This window comes from Astatotilapia calliptera, chromosome 9 (assembly GCF_964374335.1).
Source record: "Astatotilapia calliptera chromosome 9, fAstCal68.1, whole genome shotgun sequence".
Lineage (NCBI taxonomy): Eukaryota > Metazoa > Chordata > Actinopteri > Cichliformes > Cichlidae > Astatotilapia > Astatotilapia calliptera.
Window position 1 is genome coordinate 18,572,137 of NC_137430.1, and position 27,984 is coordinate 18,600,120.

Below are 27,984 nucleotides of genomic sequence, written 5' to 3' on the forward strand. Positions count from 1 at the left end.
GTAGATGATTAATAGATGATCTATAAAAAAGGCATGCTGGGGTATAGTGATGATCATTAAGAGAATAGAGGAAAATCAGACTGCTGAGAGAAAAGAATGTAAGTTATGTCTCTTTAAACGGGATAATGGACAAAGGATGTTGAATATGAAGCTTCTAGGCCAGAGAAGATGGGAAATGGGAAAATAAAACAAATGCTGATTATAAAGCAAGTGCATGTTTGCGACGAAAATCGGTAATAACAGTATTCATGGGTAATCTGGTTTGCAGTAAATACCACTAGCCACTAGGTGGCGACAAAGGAACCCTTTGGACAGTTACGTTTTGACTGAAAATCTCCCGAAGCAGCATCTCTGTGTTGCTAAATATAAATAATTGATAAATATGTTTAAAAAGTATGTTTTAAACTCTTCTCTTTCTGAAAACCATATTTTTTGTACTGCAACAGTAAAAATCAGAATAAGCCTAGTAAAGAGCAACATTACAGCAAGAACACCATATTTTCAGAGCTGATATGAAAGATTGGTACAGCCAAATAATGATTTTTCACCCTCAGTAAATACGAAGCAATAATTCTGAATAAGATGCAGCTAAAATATTTAAAATCAAAGTGTTATTTACTCAAATAAATCATATTTAACAGCGGCCTCCCATGGACGAACATGATAGAGCCTGGAGTGGCATTACGGGAGTGGCATTCAGGCAGGGAAACGTGGGTGTACGGGGGGGGGGGGGGGGCATACCATTAGGGACATGCGCAACAGGGGAGTGCGTTTTTAAAACGCCCCCCTGTGGCTGTATTATTATTATTTTTTTTTTACAATATCAACAAACTGTCCGTGTTTCAGGCGCTTGATCCCTTAAGAAAAATGTGCCTGGTACCAAGTCAATTTCATTTGACCACATTCTCTTTCTAAAAAAATATTTTACACTGTACTTAAGTAAAAAAAAACATTACATAAAAATGTCATACTTAATGAATAATAAAAACAGTATGTATGGGACTGCGAACGGGTAGTGACAGTAAATGTTGTAATATTTTCATATTGCACAAACACAGAAATGTCACTATTGTCATATCACTGAAATAAACCCCATATGAAGAGGTTAATTATATTTTATATGAGTGAAATCTGCAAGCAGTATGTCGATATCCCAAGTTTTGTCCACAAGATGCCAGCAAAACACCGTTTTTAGAGCTGCTCGTGGAAAGCCAATTTTTATGGTACTGTTTTGCTGCTCTCCTTATATAAGATGCAAATTATAATAATAAATATACCATAGTAATGCATCACATCAGCGCAAATGCAATCACCTGAAGGTATACGATGGCACAAAGGCGCAGATGATGCAGCCTTTTGCGCTTTCATTGTGCGATTTTTCGCGCTGTGTGCCTCAGAACCCTCTGAAAGTCCCCAAAGGGCCCCCAGAAAGTCCCGAAACCCACTTTGAGCCACTACAGTCATAATGAAAAGACCCATTTTGCTGAAAGAGGTGACAACACTGTTGTCTGCTATAACATTCGCCTCCTGAGATTCTCAACCAATGAAAGAACTGCTTGCAAATTCTTAACCAATCACTTGCGAGTGTGTCCTCGTTTTTGACCTATCAGTTTCGAGAACCGACTCCTCTCGTCACGGCCCCGTTTCTGACCAATCGGGGGCGAGGCCGCCTGTGCAGAGGGCTGGGCGCGAGAATCGGCGGGATGGACAAAAATCATAACGCCAAACAGAAGTACAGAAGAGAAAGATTATGATAGAAACAGCCCGGACGGCGAGTAATAAAAGTAGCCCACCTTCAGTTTCATAGCGAGTTTTTATGTTACGAGTCCGCATTTGAAGACAGCCTTTATCTGAAGAGGACATAGCAACGCCTTTCTCTGGGAAGATGTGAATATGACTTGTACGGAGAAAGTATATGTTATAAACTGTGCTTTTAGTTAGCTCGCTGCTAGCCAGATCCCGAAGAAACCTGCAATGACTGTCAACGCTTTCTATGGATACACATCTATTAAAGAGGGATTTTAGGGAGCTGCCAAGCACAGGTTCATCTACGAAGAATTTCAGTCCTCCTACCAGCTGTCATGGACAACGTGAAATCACGCAGGTGGGTGCCAGCAGTGTTTCATTATTCAGTTCCCGTGACACAATGCACCTGTGTACAGTTAATACGACGTGCCTCATATAAACAGCTTATACTGCAAGTGCACCTGCACACTTGCACTGTAATAAGGTCTGCCTATGGGATTTATGAATAAGTAGTTAATGAATAACACCTATAGTTAATAACATACCCCGATGAAAAGTATAGACAGTGTAAAATCCACGTTTCAGATATAGCTTAAACAACCTGAAACGTGCATTAATTTGAATGGGTGGCAATGCTTCTGAAAGTTTCGCATTCAAAATAATGTTCTGTGAATGTGAAGCCAGTTTCACACAGCTGTTATGTAACAGCATCATCCTTGAAAACGCATTACTAGACAATGACAAATCAGCCAGATTAATGCATCTTTACTGCTCAGATTCACTTTTTCTGAATATTTAAATAAAAACAACCACCGACTAAAAAACTCCACATCAGATAGCATGTGTCCTCTAATTATACATTACAGATTTTTGCATTAAGTCTCTTGGGTTTCTGGCAATGGAAGAAAAAGCTTCTAGACTGTATAAGTATACCATGTGAAAAATGTGGGTTAATTAGTTTAAAAATTATTCATATCAATCAGTTTTGTTAATCAGACATTATAGTCATCGCTTAAGCTAAAAGTACTACACATTTTCTCAGTCCATCCCAGTAAGTATGAATATTTGAACAGTATAGTACTGCCCCGTGCATCGTTTGGACTGCTACCTTTAGACTTTGGAAAATAGGAAACCTTAAAATTGTAACCTTGGTCTGTTAGCCTCTATAAAGGGCATTTTTCATTATGTTCTAAGATATGGATAAACTTCAACAGCAACATGATTGTTTGAACACTGGATGTAGATCAGTATACTATTTGGTGACGCTTGTTACATTTTATTTTAGAGAAAGTCCTCTATCCAATTAGAACAACTCAGAGTTATTATTTCATATTCATTGCTTATGACAGGTGATGTATTCCTAATGGATTAAACACTGAATATAAATATGGTGCTTCTTATACTTGCCACCTAGAATTATAGTTTTATATTCTTCAGTTTCAAAGTGAATAAATGCCAGGAGGTTATGCAAGTATACCCCCTTTTTTTTTTTAAACTTTTTTGAACTGGACCGTTACGGCTTTGCCAGTCCCCTAACCACACCCCAGTACACCTCTTCCACCTCATCAAGACACACACACACACACACACACACACACACACACACACACACACACACACACACACACACACACACACACACACACACACACACTTATAAAGCTCTGGTAGTGAAAGAGCCTGTTGATGCAGACCCCTCCTTTCCTCCAGTCACCTTAGGCCCCTCCTTCCTTTTCAGCAAACTTCTCTTGCCTCTTGTGAGGGAATCAGGCCATACCAAAATTCAATTGGTATACTAAAGTTTCCACTCTAAGGAAGACCTTTCATCCACATTTTCATACAAGACCTCAAGAGAGCACTCCCCAACCCCCTGTGTGTGCATGTGTGGTTGTAGAGGTCTCCTACAGGACAACAAGCCTGGCTGTTCAGGAATTTAATTTCTCCTCCATTTATTAAAGTCTGCTCCCATACTGCAAAGACTTTAGTGCCCAGCAGCAGGTTTTTGCATGCAAAAATTTTGAAATGCAGTGTGCTGACATTTTATATTATCAGTAGTTCTATTTTGTGTTCTTTATTGTGCATAATTATAATTGACATGTTATTTCTGTCTTTACATCTTCAAGACCTGTGACCTAATGCAGTCACACTGAGATCCCCGCATCAACGAACTCATTGATTCATTTGTTTGGTTAGCTAAAATGTCCAGAGTCAGTGTTGTGCAATACACGAAGAACACATTGCTTTCAGTTTTGATATGATGTGTCAAAGGCTTGTTTATTGCCCACTGATGCTTTTAGTTTTGCTTTTATTTGTCTTTTATTAATGTATTTGTTTATTTATTTTGCTATGACATCAAAAGAGTTGTGGTCAGCTTTTGGTAAATGCTGCTGCTTTTCCTCAATCCTGCCCCTAAAAAGCTTGGCATAACTCACTGCTAAAGTCTAATTCTTTTAACAGGGATTTTATTTCTTTCAGATGAAGTTAAAGCAAAGAGTAGGCAAATCTACTTGGTCACAAGACCGTTTAATTACACTGAGCCTTCATCCTGTAGTAATAGTTAAGCTTCTTACACCATTCTCAAGTAATTTCTTTTTACAGCTTTGGTGTCCATGTATTGATGTCTAATATATTAGCTTACAGGCACTGACCTCATACCTCAGTCTTGGGCTCCATTTGTGGTCTAAATGTGCTCTTCTTTTACTGCCTTGTATATTTTAGCAATGATGAGGATGAAGAGCTGCAGTCCACAGATCCAGAGAGTAAAGAGAAGAGCAAAGATAAAAAGACACTGTGCAAAGTAAAGTGGTCACGAGATGAGGTAAGTTTATCAGAGATCTGACATCTGAGCTGGGAATTTGTTGGAAAGATTTAACTTGAGGCATTGCATGTTACGTTCTGCTTTTATCTCCTCGCAAACATCTTTAAGGGTAACTGTATAACAGTGTTTATGTGAAAATGCTGAACAAGATGCCTTACACGCGCTCTGTACCATTTGCTTTTTTTCCATCTCTCTTTTTCTTCAGGATGAAAAGCTGAAAAAGCTTGTTGAGCAGCACGGAACAGACTCCTGGAAATTAATAGCTACCCTTTTTCCAGTAAGCACAATTGTGTAATTTCATTAAACAAAAATGTTACTACTTTACACCATATTGGTTTATCTCTTTCAGTTACTACTGTAATGAGGTGTTGCTCTTTGTGTATCTCTATCACAGGGGAGGACAGATGGCCAGTGTCAGCACCGGTGGCAGAAGGTGCTCAATCCAGAGCTAGTGAAAGGACCATGGACAAAGGAGGAGGATCAAAAGGTAAGATGAGCTCTGAATCCCTATTTTGTGCAGAAACATTGGTGACAAAATGGGTAAATGATATGGCAGAGAGGGGAGAGAGCAGTTTAGACAGGTTGAAAACACACAATACAAAGACAAGTGCCACAATATGTAATGTACCCTTTAGCTTCAGAATAACCAGGCTGTGCACATGTGCATGCTTACTTCCCGCCAAGAAGGTTTTTTTTTTCATTTTTTTCTAAAGTAAATTCTCCACTACGTCATTCGTAATAAAACAGTCTCTTCAAGTAAGAGGTTTAGCAGCCAGCCGCTTTTTTAATTAGTTTTTTTCCCTACAAAGCAAAGCTTGAAGACCTTTTCCTGCTGTTAGACCAGCGATGCATTCCTTAAATGGATCACTGTTGTTCAAGAATGTCATGAATGGTGTGTCATTCCTCCGAAATGTTGGAATCATAACAAAAACACAGATCTTACAATTATAGCTTAGCCTGCCAAAAGTGACATCACAACATTTCTCAGCCTCGATGGAAAGAGCCAAACAAGCTCTGCTGTTGCTATAGTGAAGGTTTCTAAACAGCACTGCTTCTCTTAGAAATCTGAACTCTTTGAACAAGTTTATAGAGTGGCAGAATTAATTAGGGCCCTACCCCATTCATTCATAAATCCATGAATTTATTTACTTGTGCTTCTACTGAATATCCTCCACGTGGTGGTGTTTATGCAGGTTATTGACCTCGTACATAAATATGGTCCCAAGCGCTGGTCAGTGATTGCGAAGCACCTCCAGGGAAGAATCGGAAAGCAGTGCCGTGAACGCTGGCACAACCACCTCAACCCAGAAGTTAAGAAGTCTTCATGGACTCAGGAAGAGGATCGAATCATCTATGAAGCCCACAAACGCCTTGGCAACCGCTGGGCTGAGATCTCTAAGCTTCTTCCTGGACGGTAGTGTAGTGCGTCACACACTGTCTGTTTGTGCTTCCTGTCTAAGTAATGTAAGTGAGTCACACTAGCAATGCTATCCCCTAACAGAACGGACAACTCCATCAAGAACCACTGGAATTCCACCATGAAGAGAAAAGTGGAGCATGAGGGGTACCTGCAAGATGGCTGCAAGACTTCCTCTGCTAATGGGAAGAGACGCCACAACAGGCAGTGTCCTGCAACTCCAACAGAGCCCCAGCACTGTGACCGCAGCCCTGTGGCTATGACAGCATCAAACCAGGTCCATCCTCAGTCTTTGTTTCATTTGTCCTCTTACTTAAAACATGCTTCACCTCAAACACAACATTTATAATCAGGGCCCATTTAACTGTAAAAAACTCATAGTACCGTATCACCCCAATCGATCTCTTCATTCTCAGACTGTGGGCTTGTGATATTTAAAAGTAGAATGAGAGGCAGAGCCTTCAGCTTTCAGGCCTCTTTCCTGTGGAACCAGCTCCCAGTTTGGATTCGGCAGACATCTCTACTTTTAAAATCAGGCTTAAAACTTTCCTTTTTGATAAAGCATATCGTTAGGTCTGGATCAGGTGACCCTGAATCCTCCTTTAGTTATGCTGAAAAAGACTTAGGCTGCTGCAGGCTTCCTATGATGCACTGTTTCTTCTTCACTCACCTTCCCCTTTATGTGTTTATACACCACTGCACTTCAACAGTGTGTCTTTTGTCCTGTTTCCTCCCCTCACCCTCAACCTGTCACGGCAGATGGCCGCCCCTCCCTGAGTCTGGATCTGCCAGATGTTCTTCCTGTTAAAAAGGAGCTTTTCCTTCCCACTGTTGCCAAGTGCTTGCTCATAAAGAGACATGTTATTGTTTGTGTTTTCTCTGTATTATTATGATCTTTACCTTACAATATAAAGCACAATGAGGTGACTGCTGTTGTGATTTGGCGCTATTTGAGCTAAGTGTAATGCTCTGTTTGCAGACGGGTGGTTTTCCATTTGAGCCTCATGGTGGGCACATGATGGACAGTCTTCCTGAAAATTCAAGCTTCATATCAGTGAGTCTTTTATAAGGTTTCTTTGCATGCTAGTGGGGAAAATGTCTGACTTCTTTATTTTCTGGTCTTTCTGTAGTTGTACTTGTGATTGCTAACTCTGGAGCTCAAATCAAAAACTTGAACGTCCTGTTTTTTCTCCTAACACAAAATACAGCTGAAAGGGTGTGCGATGTCAGTGCTGTTGTTGCACTGTTTTTATGTTTATGTCTTGTTTTCCTGATTTTCTTAACTCTCGTAACTCTTTCCTCTTTTCCTTTCGCCTCCTCTTCCTCCGTGATGTTTGTTTATTCCAGCCATCCTGCCTGGATGATCCTGACAGAGAGCAAAGAATTAAGGAGCTTGAACTGCTGCTTATGTCAGCAGAGAGTGAAGTCCACCAACAAGTGCAGTGCAGAGGTTCATGTGTAAGAACACACACTGAATGTGTGTTAGCATTCTTAGTCAGCATAGCCTGCGTGTGTTAATAGCTTACAGTACATACACTGTAAAAAGGCTCATATTTATATTAAATATGTCTTCGCGTCAAAGTGAAATAAACAGCGAGTTACATAATCTGAAAAAACAATATATTGATATCGAAAAGTTTATTTAAGTCCAAAATCCTGGCATTTGATTCTAACTGGCCTTCATTAATGAACTTTTTGCAGTGTATATATTCTAAAACAAGAATGAGGGCATGTATGCGTGTCTGTAGCCTGTTTGCTGTAGTGTTGCAATAGTAACTACTTTCCCCTTCTCGCCACTTACTCAGACTGGCCTGAAGCTGTGCTTGGTAGTCCCCCTAGCTCCCACCCCTCACCTCGCCCATTATTTTAGTTTTAAACTTGATCCCGCCCCCTCATCCCCTCCAGCCCTCACTCCCTGCCATCCTACCATACCCACACTTAGCCCGCAGTTTGGTTCTGACTAAAGCATTCTCAGTCTCTATTCTGTCTGCACTGACTGTTTTCATACTTCATTCACATTTATTCTTTTCAGTGAGCGACTTTATACTGTACAATTTTTTCCCACCATTTCCTACACATAATTTCCAAACTCGTGCAAATTAGCAATAATTTTACACCACATCTGCCAAACCCATCAGATCAGACACCATCCTGCTGCACGAGCCAAAGATCTAACAGCAGTGTCTTTAACCCCCACCCGTCCCCTGCTGCCCTCTATCTCAGAGTTTGGAGCAGTACCCAGCATGGCCAGACAGTGTGTCAGATGACACGCTAACCACGAGTAGCAGTAGCCTGGAAGAACAAGCAGAGAGAAGACCCTGGGAGGGCCCTGAGATCCCGCAGGGAGCTCCAGCACCGCTTCCTGTCTCGCCCAGCAAGTTCCTGGCTGTAGAGGCCAGCACAGTGCTGTCCACCCTGCAGACCATACCAGAATTTGCAGAGACCATGGAGCTTATTGATTCAGTGAGTAACAAATGGAGATGAACACAGAACAAACATAACTCTGTGTAAATTTGTTGGCCAAATATTGTGAATGTATTAAAGATCTACTGTAGATGTGTTTTGCTCTGCAGGATCCTGTCGCATGGAACGAAGTGGCCAGTTTTGATTTGTCAGAGACGGCGACGCCGTCCAGGCACAACCAGGCAGCCTATAGCACTATCTTGCAAGAGAGCACCATGTACAATTCAGTGAATTACCCAGTCAACGCTGCCACTACCGACTTAGGCCAAGACAGGAACTGTGCTCCATTTGGTGTGGGAGATCTTACATCCCTGACTCCCATTAACTCATCCAAACCCACCCAGGCTTCCACTGGGAGGAAGAGGAGAAGAGAGAGGGGGGAACCATCTCCTTTGTGTGACAAGACTTGCTCTTCCTTCTTGGAAAATATTTCAAATTCTCCCAAGAAAACACCTATAAAGACACTGCCATTTACCCCGTCACGAGTAATTATCTTAATAATTTACTTCAGAGAACATCTTCCCATTACAGCTGATGCAGTGATTTGACTAATATGCCATGTCTTCATTCTCCTCAGTTCTGCAACATATCAGTGCCAGAGCATCTCAATCTGGAAAACCCCGCCCTCACCTCAACTCCTGTGTGCGGTCAGAGGTGTCTGCTCAACACACCCCTTCAAAAAGATACCACACCTAAACACCAGAAAGAGAATGATGGGTAAATGAATCGGCTGTAAGCAGTATATCAGAAGATCTTTTTGCTTGCAGAAAACTAGTGTAATCACAATTACAAATATGTAGTTCCAGGACTCCTAAATTCTGCAAAACAGTCATGACTCCAACTCCGAGGACACCCACTCCTTTCAAAAATGCTTTGGCTGCCCAGGAGAAAATGCACGGGCCACTAAAGAGAGAGGTAAATTTGCCAAATTCTGGTGCAAGCAGGTGAACATATTGCTGCCTTTTTTGTGGTTATACTCATCCATTTTTGTTTTGCAGCCACAGCCTTTGGCCTTTCTCGAAGAAGACATTCGAGAAGTTCTAAAGCAAGAGACCGGAACAGACATCTTCAACAGAGCAGACTTACAGCCAGATTACAGAGTGTGGAAACATAACGTAAGTCACGAAATACAACCTTCATGACCTCAACACCTCATCAAAAAACTAAGAAATAATTTTATTTCATTTTGATGCTTCAAAATTAGATGGATGGCCCAGCTAGAAAAGTGCGCAAGTCTCTTGTCCTGGACCCTTGGGGCAAAGAAAGCATTAATACTGAACTTTTCCAAGACCAGCTCGACGATGCACAGGTAAGCCTCTCTGACCACACTTCAAATCAGCTTCAGGTCCTGGAGCCCTTTCCAAGTAAAAGTATTTTTATAAATACCATGTAATTACTATTACTCTTAATCTACTGCTTTCTTAAAACCTGCACCATTCAAAGAATGCCATGTTGCAGGTGTCAGATGAAGGTCTACTGACAAGCTCTTCATTGGTTTCTCCGATCTCCGAGAGAGACGAGTGTGGCCATTCTGTGACTTCTGGGAAAGATGAGCTCTCATTAGGAGTCGCCGTTCATACTCAACACTTTACTAGCCCTCGGACAAAGAAGCTTCCGACCTCTAACAAAGCAACAAAACACAACACTGCACAGGTATGACGAAACAAAACAACTGTCATTAATGTCAATGTGTAGTTAATGCTGTGAAAAGGGTAGAAACAGACAATCACAGTAACCACTGATCACCTTCTGTGCAGGTGAGTGAGTGGGAAGCAGTGGTTTATGGAAAGACGCAGGACCAACTGATCATGACAGAACAGGCTCGTCAGTACCTGAATCCCTACCCACCGTCCACCTCTGTCTCAAGGGCGCTTGTGCTTTAAAGCCGTCCCCTCGACTACGCAGGCAGCACTACATCTGTCCGACAACTAAAACCTCCACTGAATCTTGTAAGAGACAATCCAGTGAAGACAAATTGTTTTATTTTTCTTCTGAAGCAGAAGTGCACTGCCAGTGACGTCCATACAGAGGTTTTGTTCTCAACGCATTTTGAGGTAACTGCCCAAAGTGTTCTCTGTTTGCCAGCAGTCATGAGCAGTTTTGTACACATACAAAAAGGCTTTTTCTTTTAATCAACCTGCACATAGAGTAGGCTGCAGAAATAGTGTGTATCACCAGCAGCGGCTGCTTCTGAGTTGTATATTATTAATATATTGTTTAAAGACATGAAAGACATTATAAGATGTAGCGCTACTCATTGTTTATCTCCTCCTGCATGTTTTTACTAAACTGTCCCACTGCTGTTAGCAGATAAAAAAACACGTATGTGCAGCATTTGTAGCTTTTTACCGACACCCGTGTACAATGAAATCACGCCATGGGTTGTAAACTGACGCAGTACAGACTTCATTCACTGGCCACTTTATTGGGTATATCTGCTCGACCGCTCATTAACGCAAGGCATATCATATGGTCAAGATGATCATATGATGTGAAGTTTACACCGAGCGTGAGAGTGAGGAAGAAAGGTGATTTAAGTGACTGAACACAGCATGGTTGTTGGTGCTCAGAAATTGCTGATCTGCTGGGATTTTCCATCACTACCTTCTCTAGGTTTTACAGATACAAAATTCAAAATGGGTAAAAATGGCCAGACTGAAGGCAAAAGTAACTCAAATAACCAAAATATGCAGAAGAGCACCTCTGATGTAGCTGAGGGGCTACAGCAGCAGAAGACCATACCAGATGCCACTCCTGTCAGCTAATAACAGGAAACTAAGGCTTTAATTCACACAGGCTCCCTGAAACTGTACAAAAAAGATTGGAAAAATCTTGCCTGGTCTGACGAGTCTCAATATTCAGATGGTAGGGTCAGAATTTGGAGTAAACGACATGAAATCATGCATCCATCCTGCCTTCCTGTACTCAAATGGGATCCACAGACAACAGACCCCATCAGATCCAGTCACCTTTGGGATGTAGCTGAAAATCTGCAGCAACTATGTGATGCTATCATGTCAATAAGGATCAAAATCACTCAGGAAAGTTTCCAGCACCTCGTTGAATCTGCGCCATGAAGAATTAAGACAGTTCTGAAGCCAAAAGAGGGTCTAATCCCATATTAGGAAGGTGTACCTAACAAAGTGGCTGGTGAGTGTGTAATGTTACTATTGATTTTTAAATGAGAAAAAAAATGCACTTACATGTTTTTTGTGACAGCAGTGTTATGTTAAGGAGGAATGCCAATCGGACTCCATGTGAAGTTTTTAGGATGGAAATAGGAAGCTGTCAGTATTGCACTATTGAGTTGACTTTGCTGCTGAGAAAGGAGCAGTATTTTCGAGGGCAAACTGGATAGCACTTGTGATGGTATTTTTTTATTATTATTTTATTCCTTTTATAACACAGCGTTTCCTTTCCAAGGCCATAGAGTCGGTGGAGACATCGGTTGAATGTATTTCATTGCAATGTACATGTGAAAGAACCTCAAAAATGGAAGGGTACCTTAATGTTTATTTTTGTTTGTTTTATTTATTATCTGACAGCTCTAAGGCTTAGATATTAATATAAATCGGACACCGTGAGTTTCGAAGAAGTTTAATCTTGCTGCCAAAACAGCCTAAAAACTCTCACTTGCTCTAAAGCAGTTCTCTATTAGGGAATGAATGGCCGCCATTGTTTTGGTCAGACGTTCGTATCATTAGTGCTCAGCAACAAGCATTTTGTTGGAGAAGGATTTAGGTTTTATGTGAGGGCTGTAGGTTTTATTTATTTAATGTCTACTAATTTATTTATTTCTAAAAGAAAACATTTAAGAGAAATTATTGAGAAATTATATTGTCTTTTTTTCTTTCAAAATTAGGATTGGGCAACCATTCAGTTTTTTATTTCTCCAAGTTAGAAGAACAAGCACTGCAACTGATTTAATGTTAATTTCTTCTCCTGATTAGGCGAGAGCTAGCAAATAACCTTTGCATAGTTGTACGTGTGATTTTGTAAAATATAGATAGGATGTATGTAGGTAGCGGGACTCCATTTCTGACCTCTAATCATAGACTAATTGCACTTTTTTTCCTCTTTGTTTAAATGTAAATGTTCATTCTCATAATGTAGTTCCAGTTCTTACCTTTTTTCGTGTGTGTATGTGTTAGATGGGTGTTTCCTTATGTTTGCTCATGTTTGCTCATTCATGTTTGAATGCTGATGTTAAGATCATGCTGCTTTATTTACACATGTTCTTTTCTCCTGTTTTGCTGCAAAAGGTGTATTTAAAATGCACTACGTAAAAACCTTGTATTTTTAGACAGATGGCTTTGAGCTAAAACACAAAATACATATTGGTCAATACATATGTTATTACAATTCTGTCTCTTAAAATGCTGGGCTGCTGTGCAGAATGCAATATGTTGCTAAAACCCTATATTTAATTGTAAACAGTGCAAAGATGTCGTTGGATGTTATGTTTTGATACTGATGCCAGTAATATGTTTCAAATAAGGTGAAAACAAGGGCTTGTTTACCACTGACTACTGCTTTTTTAACACTATGAGGAAGGCAGGTGCACTAGTCTGAAAGCAAAATGTTTTCCCATTTTTAGATTTTAGTGGTCACCAGCTCCTAGTCCTCTTTGTCATATTTTTAATTTCTTTATGACATGTCCGAACGCTGGGCTGGACAGTTTAGCACCTGCTTTCTTCACCTCTTTCTTTGGAGCAATATCACCAAGCATTAAAACGCATATTAGCCGTGCAGTGTGCACAATGCAACCGAATATCATCTGGCTTTTTGAGCTGGACACTCATAACAAGTTGATTGATCCGTCTCCCTTTTTTAGCCCGGACAACACATTGTCCACGATGTCAGAGATGAATTACAGATTGTGATTGGTCAGACCACAGGACAGTTTTTCCCTTCATCCAAGTCCGTTTTAAATGAGCTTGGCCCAGGCAGCTGTATTTCTGGATATTGTTAGATTAATTTTTTTTCTATTCTTACTTTGAATGCCATTTTTTATTACATACACTGTGGGCAACTGCAAGAAGCCGTTCACTGAAAATGGTTGTCAGATGTTTCATTTTAGTTTCAGTGTCAGCTTCACTGATGTCCTCTGGAGACATCACATTTATTACTGAACTATTAGCCCACACAGTCTCACTAAGTGAAGGATGCCTCCCTAATTTGCCTTGGTCACTATAGTCACTACAATGAACCTTTCTAATGTAGTATTAGTATTTAAGCTGGTTTGAAACACCTTGTTGGCATCAAGTTCAAAATAAGTGCAAATCTTTCTATTTACATTTTTTTGTCTTGTTATCTTTGTGACATTTTAAACTAAATATAGGGCTTAAAATGTTTGCAAATCATTGCATTCTGTTTTTATTAACATCTGTACAAGATCCAGATACGATCTCTGCTGCAGCCATTGTCTCCTTGTATCCTGCTGAACTACCCTTGAGTGAGATGTCACATGTTTCTCTGCTCACTCATTTCACCTTATGGACAAGAACAAATGCACTCTCGAACCATCCTTTAAAAAAAGCTCCATAATCTGGTGAAGTAACACTATAGCTACATGTATTTTTTTTCTTGTATCATCTGCTTTAGTGGATCCAGTAATGGCTATAATCTGGATTATCCTGCATTAAGTATTTGAGTGAGAATAAGAAGGGAATCTTGTCAGGGAAATCAGGTGGAAAGATCAGAAGAATATGGTACACAACGCTAAAAACAGACTAAACAACTTTGTAAGATGTTTACTGTATATTTGGATCGGGTGGCTGAGATCTGTCTAATCTGTATATATTTGTGTCGTATGTTCTGTGTGTTGGTTTGTACATTCCATTTGTTAAAACCAAGATAATCTGTTTGTGTGTTAATGACATTGTAACATCATAGGTTGCAAGGGCATTAAGTACATATAAGTACAGGATAGTAGCAGCTGTCATATACTATTGTAGTTATGCATGAGCAGTACACAAGATGCTGGACTTTGCTTTCATTTACAGGAGAATCACACATGTAACACTTGAGTTATACTATATAGCATTTTCAGTTGAAACCATAATCGAGGTACCATAGAAATCCTGCCAGCTGTCTTTGTAACCATGTACTTAATTTGGCTAAATAAATGCATTTGTTGGATAATTTTAAAGGTATTCTGACTTTCTTGTGTTTGCATTTTCACTTGCCATCAACTGCCAAAATGCCTTTGTGCAAATTAGTATACGTTACATGCTGTTTTCTGCATAATAAAGATTTCTGATGATCGCTTAGTTTTTCTGACACGTTCACAGCGGGCATGGCGACACTCTGACGTCTTGCCAAAAACTAACGCCACTGAAAGCTTTTTCTTTGTCTTTTTAAATGGTGAAAGTGGAAATTGAAATATTCCACCTTTAATCATGCACTCTAATTTTTCCTCACATGCAGCGTGGACATCTAAGCAGGTGAAGGCTGGGTGTGACAACTCATGGAGTGGTTTGAAGATGACCTCTCTGTCATGTGTGTATGTATACGTTGGGATGCTGTCAACTTGGCCTGGGGTCCAGGGACACGAGCCCCCTCCACCAGAACAAGAGGCCTCTCCACAGGGTCAGCTGCTGGCCCTAAAGGGGCCCACTCACCCATGACTTAATGCCCCTGAGCTCCTTTGTCCTTTGGGCTGTTGGTTTTACAGGCCCATTCACTCAATTGCCCCCCAAATGGAGGGAGAATGTGACGACTTGCCTTATGCTGAAGGAGCGGCAGTGCGCATGCATGCAAACAATGTACACATAAACACACGAGCGCCACATGCACGCCATGTCCACTTAATCAATCTGTCCTCCTTTGCTTTCATTCTGGTACAAGAGGGCCTTTTGTTATTGCGTGACCCGCACTATGAGCCGAAAGATGTCGGGGACCCTTTGCTTCTTAATTGGTTATTGGCAGCAGCCCTTCCACTTTGTACCTCCTGCATGTATTTAGTTGAAACAATGACTTACTGAAACACTATATAGACCTAAAATAAACATATAATTGCTGTTTTTGGATGAATTACATTTAACCCAGATATACAGATTCTCTTCACATGCTGTAGTTTCCACTGATTTAATTACCGTATAATGTCCAGTGCACGTTTGCCCCCCTTCTGTATCTCTTATCATTCAGTCAGCTTGACTAGGTAAGGTATGTGTGTGTGTCCATTTTTGGGTCTACCCTGTGCACCAAAGACATGAAACAGAGCCTACAGGCATCTGACCAAATCTCCTCGGCCTTCTTTCTTTAAGCACACACCCATAAGCGAGTGCACAAACTCTCTCACACACACTGTTTGCCTTTGTGTATGCTAGACAGCAGATGGCAGCCCATTATAGGGCTGACAGAGCAGTCATCTGGCAGGCACCCCGGTTACCCCCTCCTTCCACCTCTCCTCCCCCACCACCCAAAAGACACCCAGCACAACACAACAGGGATAGGAGCCTTTTAGGCGGGAGACTGTATCTGTGTGTGTGTGTGTGTGTGTGTGTGTGTGTGTGTGTGTGTGTGTGTGGGTGTGTGTGTGTGGGTGTGTGTGTGTGTGTGTGTGCGTGTTAAAATTGGACACTGGCCTTTCCGCTCTATATAGGTCACTGTTTCCACTGTTGTGTGTGTCAGCGCCATGTGAGGTAAGTCAGGCTCACATTTGACTGGGGATTTGCCAGGCTATGACTTACTTTCAATGGAAAGTTTATCTCTACAGTATGGAGGACTGATGCTGCTAAATAAAAAATTTAATGGAAAAATACATGTATGTATTAATTATGTAAAGAATAAAAAAAATGATAATAATGTTTCATTCAGCTTCTTTATCAATTTACCTTTGTAGTATTATCTCACACATCTTTATTTCCTTTATTTTTAATTTTTCATCTTTCACCTTCTGACACTTTTAATGACAGTCAGTAATACAGAACACAGAAAGAATTCAGTTCTTTCTGTGAAAGATCGGGTCCTCTACCTGAGGCCTGGCAGCTTGAGGATCCTTCCTTGGACTGTTCTGGACTGTTCTGGACAGAGATCTCAGATGTTGTTCCTGGGATCTGCTGGTACCACTTGCCCAGCTTAGGGGTCACTGCACTGAGTGGTCCGATTACCATGGGGACCACCGTTGCTTTCACCCTCCACAACTTTGCAAGCTCTTCTCTCATCCCTTGGTTTTTCTCGAGCTTGTCATGTTCCTTCTTCCTGATGTTGCTATCACTTAGTATAGCTACAGCTATCACTACAGCCATCTTCCTCTGCTTTTCTACCACTACTATGCCCAGTTGGTTAGCCATCGCCAGTTTGTCTGCCTTAATATGGAGGTCGCACAGGACCTTAGCTCATTCATTACCAAACACCCTAGGGGGTATGTCCCATTTTAACCTTGTGACTTCCAGACCACTTGTACTTGTAGCTTGTAGCTGTAGCTGTAGCTGTCCTCTGGTATTACAGTCCCCTCAGCTCTGACTAGCTTCCTTCTCTTTGTCATCATCCTATTACACTTCTCCAGTCTGAACAACATTCCAATGTTGTCGCTGTATATCCTGGTGGTATGGATCAGTGCATTGATGTCTCATTCACTCTTGGCATACAGCTTGATATCACACATGTAGAGGAGGTGGCTGATGATCGCTCCATTCTGTTTTCAATAATCTCACTGAGGGGGTTCAGGCCTATGCAGAACAGCAGAGGGGACAGACCATCTCCTTCTCAGATCCTACACTTGATGGTGACTTATGCTATTGGCTTGAAGCTGGCCTCTGAAGTTGTTCGCTACATCCCCACTGAATTCCTGAGGATGGCTCTTAGGATCCTGTTGATCTTGTACTATTCTAGGCATCCAGGATCCATGTGTGGGGCACTGGGCATAGGGTTTCTTACAGTCAGTCCAGGCAGTGCACAGGTTGGTGAGCTTGGTCTTGCAGTTTCAGGCCACTGTTCTGTCTACCACTGCTTGGTGTTTTGCTCCTCTGGCATTCCTGCCTATTCCTTTTGGTGCCCCGCTCATGTATTGAGCCATGTATCCAATAAGACACTTAAGCTCAATTATATTAATTTTAAAAAATTGTAAAAAAAAAAAATAATTTTGCCATATTTTATAATTAATGTAAAAATTAAAAATGACAAAAATGTTTGCAATTCTTTTTGGTGCATTTGTAGACATATTTATGTATTTATTTATTTATTTATTTCATTTCATTTAAAAATATTAAAGTTTTTTATTGTTTATTTTGGATTTTGACAGTTTTGATCCTCCATACTTTATACCCGATATCCAGCTACACTTACAATAACTTTGTATATATGTGCATACACTCAGTTCTTTTGTCAAACTCCAGAAGTAATCACAAAGTTATTCACAATAATTCCTTGACCCTATATAAAAGTGAGTCATAGGCTCGAGGTAAACTCTAACAGTAAACGCTACAATATTCTCCTTGTGAATGAGAGTTTGCTACAGGACGAGTGGAGCTGTCTGTCTTTGTAACATTTACACTCTTCACTGTGCAGGACATGTCCTCCAAACACTGGCCCCAGAGTGACTGCCTCCTGCAGCCTTTATAACAAAGGATTATACAACAGTGAATATCAAACAGCAAGTGGAGGAGGGGTGTATTTCCCTGTGGAGGTCAAGGCCAAAGTTAGGATTTTATGTCCTCTGCAGAAGGTAATCTACAGCCCACCCTATAGAGATCCCACCACAAGGACAAGGCTGGGAGGCACCACTGAAAAAGAAAGACTACATGCAACTTCTGAGAGCTGCTTTGTAGTTGCTGGGGCAACTGGCACAATCCCTGGTCTTTTGGCAAAGCTTTCAGCAGGCCTCAATCACACTTCCTATTAGAAAGAAGGGAGGCCCAGTGTGTTCAAAGGAAAATGAACAGGAGCCTAAGCACTGAGTCGTACACCGAGGCATGTTTGGACTGAAATGAAATCATCATACAGTCACGGAGGGTTTGCTGGTTTTATCATTATCACAGTAACATATTACAGCATATTAAATAGACATAGACACACATTAACAAATCACAGGAAAAAAGTAAGGAACATAACAAAACCAACAGCAGAAATAACATTCAATAAAGGCAGCGTTATAGAAAAGGCTAAATTTAATAATCATGAAGCATCACTTCCTGCTTCACTGACTGCATCTAACTGCTACGTTGTTTGAGCTTTGATTGCAGCGACTAATGTTGTACAGTTTTCAGAATATAAGCCTGACTTTAGATTAGCTGAACTGGGCAGAAAAGAGCAACACCTTCAAACTTTCCAGCATGTTGCACTTGAGACAACACCCCCATCAGTGATGTCACGGCATGCTTTGCCCATCAGATAAAGTGGGTAACACACACACAAACACACACACACACATACACTACTGTGACATCACTAATCAGGGGGTTTACATTCAGCCTTCAACCTCCTGCTTGCATTTAGAAAATCCTGATAAAGCACAAGTACCAGCCCACATCAGGAAATTCAAAACTCATCTGCACATTTCAGAAGCTCCTCTACCCCCTCATCCTCCACCCCGAGTGCAACCTCACCAAAGTGATCTCAGCTCAGCCACCCAGGACAAAGAAAAGGGTTTCTTAGTCGCCCTCGAAGGCCCCATTGGTGGCTCCCTGGCATTCAATCTTTTTCCGGCACTTGGACAAGATCCTGTGGAGCAAGTTTGGAGATCTCTGTGCCTGGGGCTGAGAGGCCACGGGCTGAGGCAAAGGGATCTGGGAGCTCCGAACCAGGAAAGGGCCTTCACGCTCACCCTGGCCCTTCTCCAGCCCCACTCCTCCTCCACCTCCTCTGCTCCCCCTCTTGAATGCCTGCAGAATGTGTCCACTGGGGGACAAAGAGGAAATAACAAACACAAAGACCCTGTTTATTCCTTATGACCCAAATTCCACTGTGAGCAGACAAGATGTGAAGAGGCCTGTGGGCTTATGTACAGTATGTTTGTGTGTGTGTGTGTGTGTGTGTGTGTGTGTGTGTGTGTGTGTGTGTGTGTGTGTGTGTGTGTGTGTGTGTGTGTGAGAGAGAGAGAGAGAGAGAGAAAGAGTATGCGCTATGAAATGTAATAGATTTTATTATAATAAACCAAATGTGCTGTATATCAAATAGTTCTTGCAGGGGTGTATTTGACTGTTTTTTCTTTTAGATAAAAAAACAACAACTACAAAGTCTTTTCTTTCCCTCTTGCTCTTCTTTGGCCCTAATGAGATGCAGCACTGTGAGAAGGGGATTGACTAGCTTGTGTGCGTGTGTGTGCGTGTGTGTGCGTGTGTGTGCTTAGCAGGCTCAGTAATCAGTGTGCTTTGTCAACTAATGAGGGAAGAGAGGGGCCACCTGTTCAGGGGTGCTGGGCGGAGAGCAGTGGGGTGGGATTTGGAGATGGGGGATGTGGGGAACATCTGCCGAATGCTGGGTGTATGTGCATGATTGTGTGTCTGTGTGTGTGTGTGTGCGTGCATATACTTGATAAGAGGGAAGCATGAAATTATTGATGTGTGTGTTTACACCTACTTCCCATATCTGCCGCGTTCACTGTCACCGGGTGTAGTCCTCACAGATAAACTCCTCCGAAGGCCTTTGGGAGGCAGATTTGCCTGAGAGTGGAAACATGATGTTTTTAATTCCACCTTTTATTAATTATTTAATAGTAAATAGACAGTAATTATAAAATAGAGTTATTTAAAACACTTTTCTTCTTGTTGTTTTTGATTTTTGATTTTATTTGTGTTGTTCAAAAACATAGAAGTAATTTTTGATCATGTCTTTTTGTTATAGCAAATAACATAAATCAAACTGACATTATAAAAGTTTTGATAATACAGGAAATTTTTTAAACTTTTTTCAGAGAATGGTGAGAGAATAGTTTATAGTTATTAACTGTTAGTGAGGAGCATGTTATACTTCTTAACACCTGCTGTGTTTGTCAGTGTTTAATTGCTAAATTAGAGAAGGTAAAATTGTGAGAAATCTCTTTGCTTCTGGTCAATCACTGCACAATATGAGCTCGCACCAAAACCAGTGAAAATATTATGCATTTAAGTCTGAAATTTATGAATTACCCTTTATAAATATCCCTTATTAAATGTGCAACAATTCAAGACTGACTTAAGGAAACAGCTCTCATAGGCGTTTCTAAATTCTGTCATGACTGTAATATGTTTATGTAGGCACACATTTGGTTCTGGCTTATTTAAAACATACATGTGACAAGCAGAGCAGAGAGGATAATATAATCTGTCATCTGTAAGCTGCAGCAGCAACAGTTCTGTCCACTTTCTCTGCATTACTGAGCACATTCAAGAAGCCAACCAACCTGGCGCAGCTCCATCACACATGAGGCGGGGAAATAACCTCGCTGCCCATTCTGCAACTGCCCAAACCACCTCCCTTCCTCGTGTTTGGACAGCACCAGGGTGACGTCACCTGGAGACAGCTCCAGCTCGTCAGGCCAGTGGGGCCTGTACCTGTGCACCACTACCATCTAATGGACAAAAGGAGAATTACAATAATTTTTAACTCTAATTTGAATATTCAATATTGCAAGATTAAAATTCAATGCTACATTTATGTTAGGGCAGAACTTGTTCATGATTAGCGTCCAGCTCCTTTTTTTTACAGCCCGCAGATCAGAGTCGGTGAATGGAAAGGATTACGTGTGAAGACTTGGATTAGTTGTTATTTAGTGTAATGGTAACTCTTAATCAGGGTTTACCCTTCATTATGTTACACCTGAATATTATGTGAGAGAAAGTGGAAAACTAAATGCGTAGTTTTGCAGGAAACTGATTAAACTGATGCAATGTCACATTCATATCCATTAGTCTTTGACATATATAAGCATACATAAACCTGTGAATTGAGTTCTCATTTTCATATCAGTGCAGTTAAACATGCAGATTTCTGTTGATGAAAATTAAGAAAAAAGTGAACTTGCCTTTTCAGCTTCTGCTCTGTATCGATACCTCCCTGTTTATCATCGAGAGCAGAAATGAATCAGCAAAAAAGGGTTATTTTCAACATTTTTCATTAATATGCAAATGTCCATAAGAAGACCTCGACATTAATGCGCGCACATAAACATCTGTGCAGCTAAATCTTTATGTACACTGTCCAGAAGGAGGGAAAACAAGGCATTTATCGGTCAGCTGGCACTGGGCTTGCTCTTGCTAACCACATAAATAATGTCCTGCTAAGCCACACTTCCCTGCAGATATGATTCCACTCACCTTGTGGAGCAAGGACAGTGGTGAAAACCTCAAAGTGTTCATTGCTGTGCATGTAGATGCGCTGCATCTTGAAGATCGGACGCTCTCACACTGTCCGGGACTACTGAGCTCTCACTGCAATACCTTAAATAAATGCAGCTGACTAATCCACTGCAGCACAGACTGGAGCTGGACACACACACACAGAGACACACATACACGTGACCAGGGACGAGTAAAATCTTAGTTTATGTCAGAAAATGTATGATTGTTAGAATTTTCTTATCACCTGACGCCAATGCTTTTTATTTTGGAATAAGAGGCGGCATCTTTCTCATATGTCATGCTTGACCACTCCATCTTGCTGCCAATGTCTATTGTTCTTTGACCATCTGGCCACATGCAAAAGAAGTTTAGTGCTTGCTCAGATGTGAATGAGAATTCATAATTTCACCTCATCAGGAGTGCTTGATTGATTATTGGCTGTGCCCCACTTTCCTGTGGCCTGGGTGAGCAGGGACAAAGATGATAGGGCTGGGGACAGAGTGCCCGACTGCTCAACAGATGGTGATTGAAACCCCACCACCGCCTCCCCTCTCCAGCTCTGGTGCGAAGGCGCTTGGCTGCGAGCTTGCATTAGTGATAAAAAGGCATCCATCACTAAGATGAGAGATGACTCAGCTGGAGCTGGACAGAGCACCCCGCAGCCTTGGCGACAAAGTGAGGATACAGCACACGCAGAAGGATTTGACTTTTTGTTCTTCTAGACAATCCAAACAGAAATTACGCGCAGTCAATTTTCACAAATAATTACAATCAGTGTCAACAGGAAATAAGGTTGTCAGAGGATCATGGATTATCTAGGTGAACAGAGCAAGAGGTGCGTTTGTGTGCCGTCTGAAAGTGGAAACACCTCTAAATGCAGGAGACTAATAAATCTCATTATCTGAGGCCTTAGCAGTCCAGGAAAATGTCTGACTAGACTGCAACCACTCTGGCTCCAAGACCAATCTCTTTCAAAAGGGTGAAGACCGTGGAAATACACACCTCAATACCACCACAAAAGCAAGACATGCTCAACTGGATGAGAGAAAAATCCCACTCACAGTTTGCTTTGTGTTGTGTTTAAATGTACTTAAGTTGCAGATTCTGGCTTTGTGAGCTATTTGTTACACTATACACTGCTCCTAATTCAGAACGATGGCTCCAGTCTAGACATCAAGGCCAAACCGAAGCCCTTACATAACCAAAAAAAACACAGCTAAGCTGCTAAGAAATCCGATCTGATGCTTCTCGGAAGAAGAAAACTGATGAACACTGAACAGCTCAGAGTCTGTAAAGACAATCTGCGGCAGCTTAAAAAAAAATATTCTGAGCATAAAAACCTCTCTGCTGTTACATGAATGATACATCTGATCTGATGCCGACATGCATTTACTGGCTGGAGCTTGTTGCTGCAGTTAACCAGCCTCATTTAATATGAATGGGAAGCTTTGAAGCTATTTCCCAAGACCATGTATATTAGTTAACAAGTATGTATAAAAAAACCTGTTTGAACGTTTCCATTAAATATCTCTGGGAGCACTGGGCCATTGTAGGCCACATTTTTAACTAGCAAGAATGTGCGGCACCAATTTTTCCCCCATATTCTTTCAGAAAATACACCTTATATTACTAAATACACACAAACAAATTATTAAATACACCATAAGAGGTATTGTTGCACATTACCAACCCTGGCTGAGTTTTTCTTAGCTACTGCATGGCTTTTTATGCAGTCTCATATTCTGACATGCATATATGTTCATATCCAGGAGCAGAAAATTCACCTATTAACTCCATTGGTTTTACAATAAATTGAAATAATGATGAACATGCATATTGTTGTACTACTTTGCTGCTGCGTTGGTGAAATGTTCCACAAACTAATTCTAATAAATCAGAATTAGTTTGTGGATAAGTGTATAAAAATATGCTGTAGATATAAACACTCTTGTAATACTTACACTACATGCGCAAAGCAGCTGCCAAGAAGCTCCCACCGTAGTTTTTCTGTGGATGTTAATGCCAGACGAAGGTTGGAGGTCTGCTGTTACTGAGTCAGCAGAGCACCTCAGCGACCTTAACTTCACACAGAGTTCCTGTGGTTCCTAAACACTTCTACTTTAAATGAACTCATTGCATTCCCACTACAGATCCACGGTTAAATTCAGGGAACGACCCACTCTTTCAAAAATGTTTGTAAAGACAGATGCCAGATGGACTTTTCTCCATACAGTCTAATTGGCTAATAAACAAAGCTAAGCAGCAGTGGGAACATATGGAAGCTTGTTTCTGCCAATGAAAAAACAGATTTTTCTGTCATCCATATCTCAAAATTTAAAGTTAATAACTTCAAGTTTTTTTAAGTTACCAAGTTGATAACCTGAATTTTTGACTTATGGGTGGCACATTTTTGTTCTTCTTTCAATTGGAGCAAGAAGCTTCCAAAGGAACGAGTTGATGCAGAGAGCGAGCTAATTAGTTTGACATGATTAGCCACAATCACGTGAAAAGCTTCATTTGAATAACACTTTTTTAATCATTCAGCAGCAAACCTTTATGATTTATAGGAAATTATCTCTTGACCTCCTGGCTACAGATAAATGTGGGTCCCTGAGCCCAATTTAAAGAAATTTATTTTTTAAATATCAAATAGTGCTTATAATCCCAATTTGTTTTGCACAAACACTCTGGTTTTATCAGTACTATTAAAGTATTTCCCCAAAGTTACATAAACTACATTAAACTTCTGTTAAAACTATGTAAATCATATGAAAACGTAATGAAATTAAAAATTAGAAGTCAAATATTTTGAATGTATATATATATATTTTACAAAGTAATATGTAAAGGGTAACAAAAATAGCCTTAAAAACAACCTATTTTCAAATATGTCTCATTTATCAAGGATCTAAAACGCTTTACGATACTTAACGTAACCGTTTCAGACTTGAAGCATCAATTTACTCACACAGAACTAAAAAATCACTTCTGCAATAATTAAAGACAGAAAAACAAGTCACTCGTGTTCTACTCGCTGTAATATTAAAGTATATTTGTGAAATTCTTTCATGAATATTACACATACATCGAAAAGAATCATCATGGATGCTGCAGTCAAAATGTACAGTAAACATAGTTTACATAGATGGAGGGAGCATCCCACCCGTGGGCCACAGATAAACCACATGTTCTGTTCATATTGCATCATGAATGTCCAACACTTTCATGCCAAGGCAGGCACACACACAACCACACACAGGAAGACACAAGAGTCCTCAGCGCTTCCCAGGTTTGCCTCTTCTCTTCCCTCCTCCCCCTCCAGCTGCTTTTCCTTTCCCACCTTTTCCTCTGGCCTTTCCACCCATGCTGCCGCCTTTACGTCCCTTCTTCCCTGCTGCCTTCTTGTGTTTTGCAGCAGCCTCCTCTCGGTCCTCCTGCCTCATCTGTTTATTCACAGCTTTGGTGATGTCCAACTTGGGCTTCTTAGTGTCCATGACTTTCAGGAGCTCCAGCTGCTTCTGCTTTTCATTAGAAAAGTTGCCAATGAGGGGCTCGAATTTCCTCTTCTTGCCCTTCTTTGCTGGGTTCTCCTTGGGCAGGCGGTCCTGAAACCTCCCCAAGGATGCTGTGGAGGTTTTGGCCACACTCTCGGCTCTGGCCAGCTCGTCTTTGGACTGGCTGGCTTTGGGGGTCAGGGTTACAGCAGGGATCTTGACTTTCTGCGATCTGGCGATGTTTTTCAGCCTGTTGAGCTCGTTTTTGGCCACCCTCTCCTTCTTGGCTTTGACGCGTTTGGCGAACTGGTCCTCATTCGGGTCTGCGCTCTCGGGCACCTCGATCAGCCACTCTTTGGTGTCATCGCCGGCCCTCTTGTAGCCCCAGCGCCTCTTCCACTCCTTTGCGGTTTCATCCCACACCAGGTTGGTCTTCTTCTTCTTCTTTATGCCTTTCAGCTTGGCGAACTGCTCCCATTTTGTTGGAGGTCTGGGTTTCGGTGGTAGCTTCTCTCTGGGAAGCCGGGTCGTCGGCTCCGGCAGTTTGGCCACTATCGCCTCCTCGACCCTCTCCGTGGGCTGTTTCCATATTTCGTTGACGAGAAGCTGCGTGTTGTCGCGAGCGAGAGCGCGCAGAAAGTCCTCTCTGCTCTTCTCCCGGAGGTCGCGAGGCTCGATGCGGTTTTTGTCACACGCCAGCAGGTTCCCGATGTCAAACTCCAGGTCCAGCTCTTTCTGGACTGATATGCTTTTCAGCGTTTCCGCCTCTTGCGCCTCAGCTTTAGCCAACAACTCCTCTACACTGCACGCTGCCATCTTGCTCAGTGCTGAAAACCCCACGTGTGAGGCAGGAAAAACACACGGGTCAGTGAAAAGAGCTTCCGGGTCAAAGTCGGCGAGCTGCAGTTTGACACGTGACCACAGGAGTGCGCTGTCGTTTCATTTCTTTGCGTAACAGCGACGCACAGATACAACAGATAGACGGTATCTGAAAGTCATGTCCTCAAGACACATGAAGAAAAATCCACAAAGACCTGATACTGGACCCGAGAGATGGATCTGGCCCGTCAGGTGATCCATTTAGTGTTCACTGAAGCCTCACCAGAAATGGTCTCAGTGGAAGGGTGGCTGTCAAGAAGCTGTTCTTAAGGAAGGGAAGCAGGGAGAAAAGGCTGAAGCATGCCAAATTACACAAGAACTGGACTGAAAATCAGTGGCAGCAGATCTGATGGAGTGATGAATTCAAATATGACATTTTTGGTTCAGATTCTCATCAATATGCAGGAAGGTCGTCAGGAGAGAGGCACGGCAGTGAGTGTCTACAGTTATTTGTAAAACACAGTGGAGGCTCTGTCATGGTTTGGAGCTGCATTTCATCCAGGGGTGTTGGAGATCTTGTCAAAAGTGATGAATTGTGACCTCAGTGGCATCAGATACAGGTCCACCACCAATAAATGGATTGAAAATGGAGTACAAACTCAATCTTTGCTCATATATGCTGTAAATACATGTATTTATATATATTTGCACATGCTTCAGTAAATCACTCTGCCAATTCCCTTTTTTTTCAAGCAAAATATAAAGAAATGAGAAGTGGCACATGGACTTTTTCTCATCACTCTATACAAAAAATGATCCACATGTAAAAACGATCTGTCTTTAACAATAAAAACATTTCCAAAATGAAAAGGTCTAAAGGTGTTTTTAAAATTGGCATGTGCGTGTGAAATAACGAAACAAACAAAACAAAAATAAACAAAACAAAAAACCCATCTGAGGTTCTATAATGTTCTTGTTTTAGATAAAAAAAAATACATTTATTTTCTATAGAAATTACATTGAATTGACAAGAAATGGTGTAAATGAAAATTAATGGAGTCATTCATAGTAAATCATTCATGATTTTAATGGATTATCTATACAGAGGCACAAAAGTGTCTATTATTAGCAGTCATTCCTGTGTTTCAGTTAAACACTGTGTTACCCAATGAAAATTTATTGGGGGCTAATTTATGTTAGCATACTTGAAAATGTTCCTGCTGTTTTTGAGCAGGAACATTTGTTAAATCACATGTGTGGAGGGTTGGAGGGGGTCTAACCTTAGAAAAAAAAAGAAGTGGGAGACCCTGGTGTCTCAGCTAAGCAGCAGAACATCAGATTACATCAGAACCTTGACTCTGAGTCACCTTGCAGCTCCAACTCCACCAGGTTTCTCCAGGTTTCTATATTGTGTTTTCTGTGTATCTCATGTGCTTATGTTTTGCTGTCCCAAGTTTAGCTTTTTGTTAGTTTTTTCAGTTCCCCTTTACTAGTTGTTTTGTAGTATTTTCATGCAGCCAAGAATAAAGGCTATCTATTAAACTCTCGCCTATCTCGCTGTTTGTCTGCCTTGGGTCCACTCTCTCTTCTCCACACGATCTGCCCTTGCAAAAAATCTGACCACACTATGGACCCAGCAGACATGGACCTGTATGAGCGCCACCAACCGCTCAACCGCCTGTGGCTGCCACATCAGGCCACCAACCGCACAACCGCCTGCGACTGCCACGCCACTAACCAACTGCTCAACTGCCTGCGGCCGCAAAGCCAAATACTCAACTGCCTTCAGCTGGCACACTGTGCCACGCCTCCAACCGCTCAACCGCCTGCGACTGCCACGCCACTAACCAATTGCTCAACCGCCTGCGACTGCCACACCACTAACCAATTGCTCAACCGCCTGCGACTGCCACGCCACTAACCAACCGCTCAACCACCTGAGGCTGCCACGCCTCCAACCGCTTA

General features: G+C 41.5%; 3 protein-coding genes and 1 long non-coding RNA gene across 5 annotated transcripts; 2 read left to right on the forward strand and 2 right to left on the reverse strand.

The window, feature by feature from the left end:
* The first annotated feature begins 1,679 nt into the window (after window positions 1–1,679).
* Window positions 1,680–11,484, forward strand: mybl1 (MYB proto-oncogene like 1). Of its 2 annotated transcripts, none has more exons than XM_026180841.2 (16): window positions 1,680–2,104; window positions 4,465–4,564; window positions 4,770–4,841; window positions 4,959–5,051; window positions 5,758–5,978; window positions 6,066–6,258; window positions 6,961–7,035; window positions 7,329–7,439; window positions 8,205–8,444; window positions 8,537–8,929; window positions 9,022–9,161; window positions 9,245–9,359; window positions 9,443–9,559; window positions 9,649–9,753; window positions 9,903–10,097; window positions 10,202–11,484. In XM_026180841.2, the coding sequence occupies exons 1-16, from the start codon at window positions 2,082–2,084 to the stop codon at window positions 10,325–10,327; spliced, it is 2,319 nt and encodes a 772-aa protein (XP_026036626.1). In that variant the 5' UTR covers window positions 1,680–2,081; the 3' UTR covers window positions 10,328–11,484. The 2 variants fall into 2 exon arrangements, with proteins under 2 accessions (XP_026036626.1, XP_026036628.1); XM_026180843.2 differs by having other exon boundaries at window positions 8,555–8,929.
* A 4,236-nt stretch (window positions 11,485–15,720) lies between these two features.
* On the forward strand, window positions 15,721–19,562 carry LOC145430940 (uncharacterized). The gene is made up of 2 exons (XR_013911280.1): window positions 15,721–16,090; window positions 17,958–19,562. It is a non-coding gene; the product is annotated as an uncharacterized LOC145430940 (long non-coding RNA).
* On the reverse strand, window positions 18,398–21,891 carry LOC113029784 (uncharacterized). The gene is made up of 5 exons (XM_026180794.2): window positions 21,683–21,891; window positions 21,391–21,422; window positions 20,770–20,937; window positions 19,968–20,050; window positions 18,398–19,286 (listed from the first exon to the last, which is right to left on the reverse strand). The coding sequence occupies exons 1-5, from the start codon at window positions 21,747–21,749 to the stop codon at window positions 19,040–19,042; spliced, it is 597 nt and encodes a 198-aa protein (XP_026036579.1). The 5' UTR covers window positions 21,750–21,891; the 3' UTR covers window positions 18,398–19,039.
* A 2,843-nt stretch (window positions 21,892–24,734) lies between these two features.
* On the reverse strand, window positions 24,735–26,884 carry rrs1 (ribosome biogenesis regulator 1 homolog). Its single transcript, XM_026180793.2, has one exon. It carries the CDS (start codon window positions 26,014–26,016, stop codon window positions 24,982–24,984), a length of 1,035 nt encoding a protein of 344 aa, XP_026036578.1. The 5' UTR covers window positions 26,017–26,884; the 3' UTR covers window positions 24,735–24,981.
* Window positions 26,885–27,984: the final 1,100 nt, after the last annotated feature.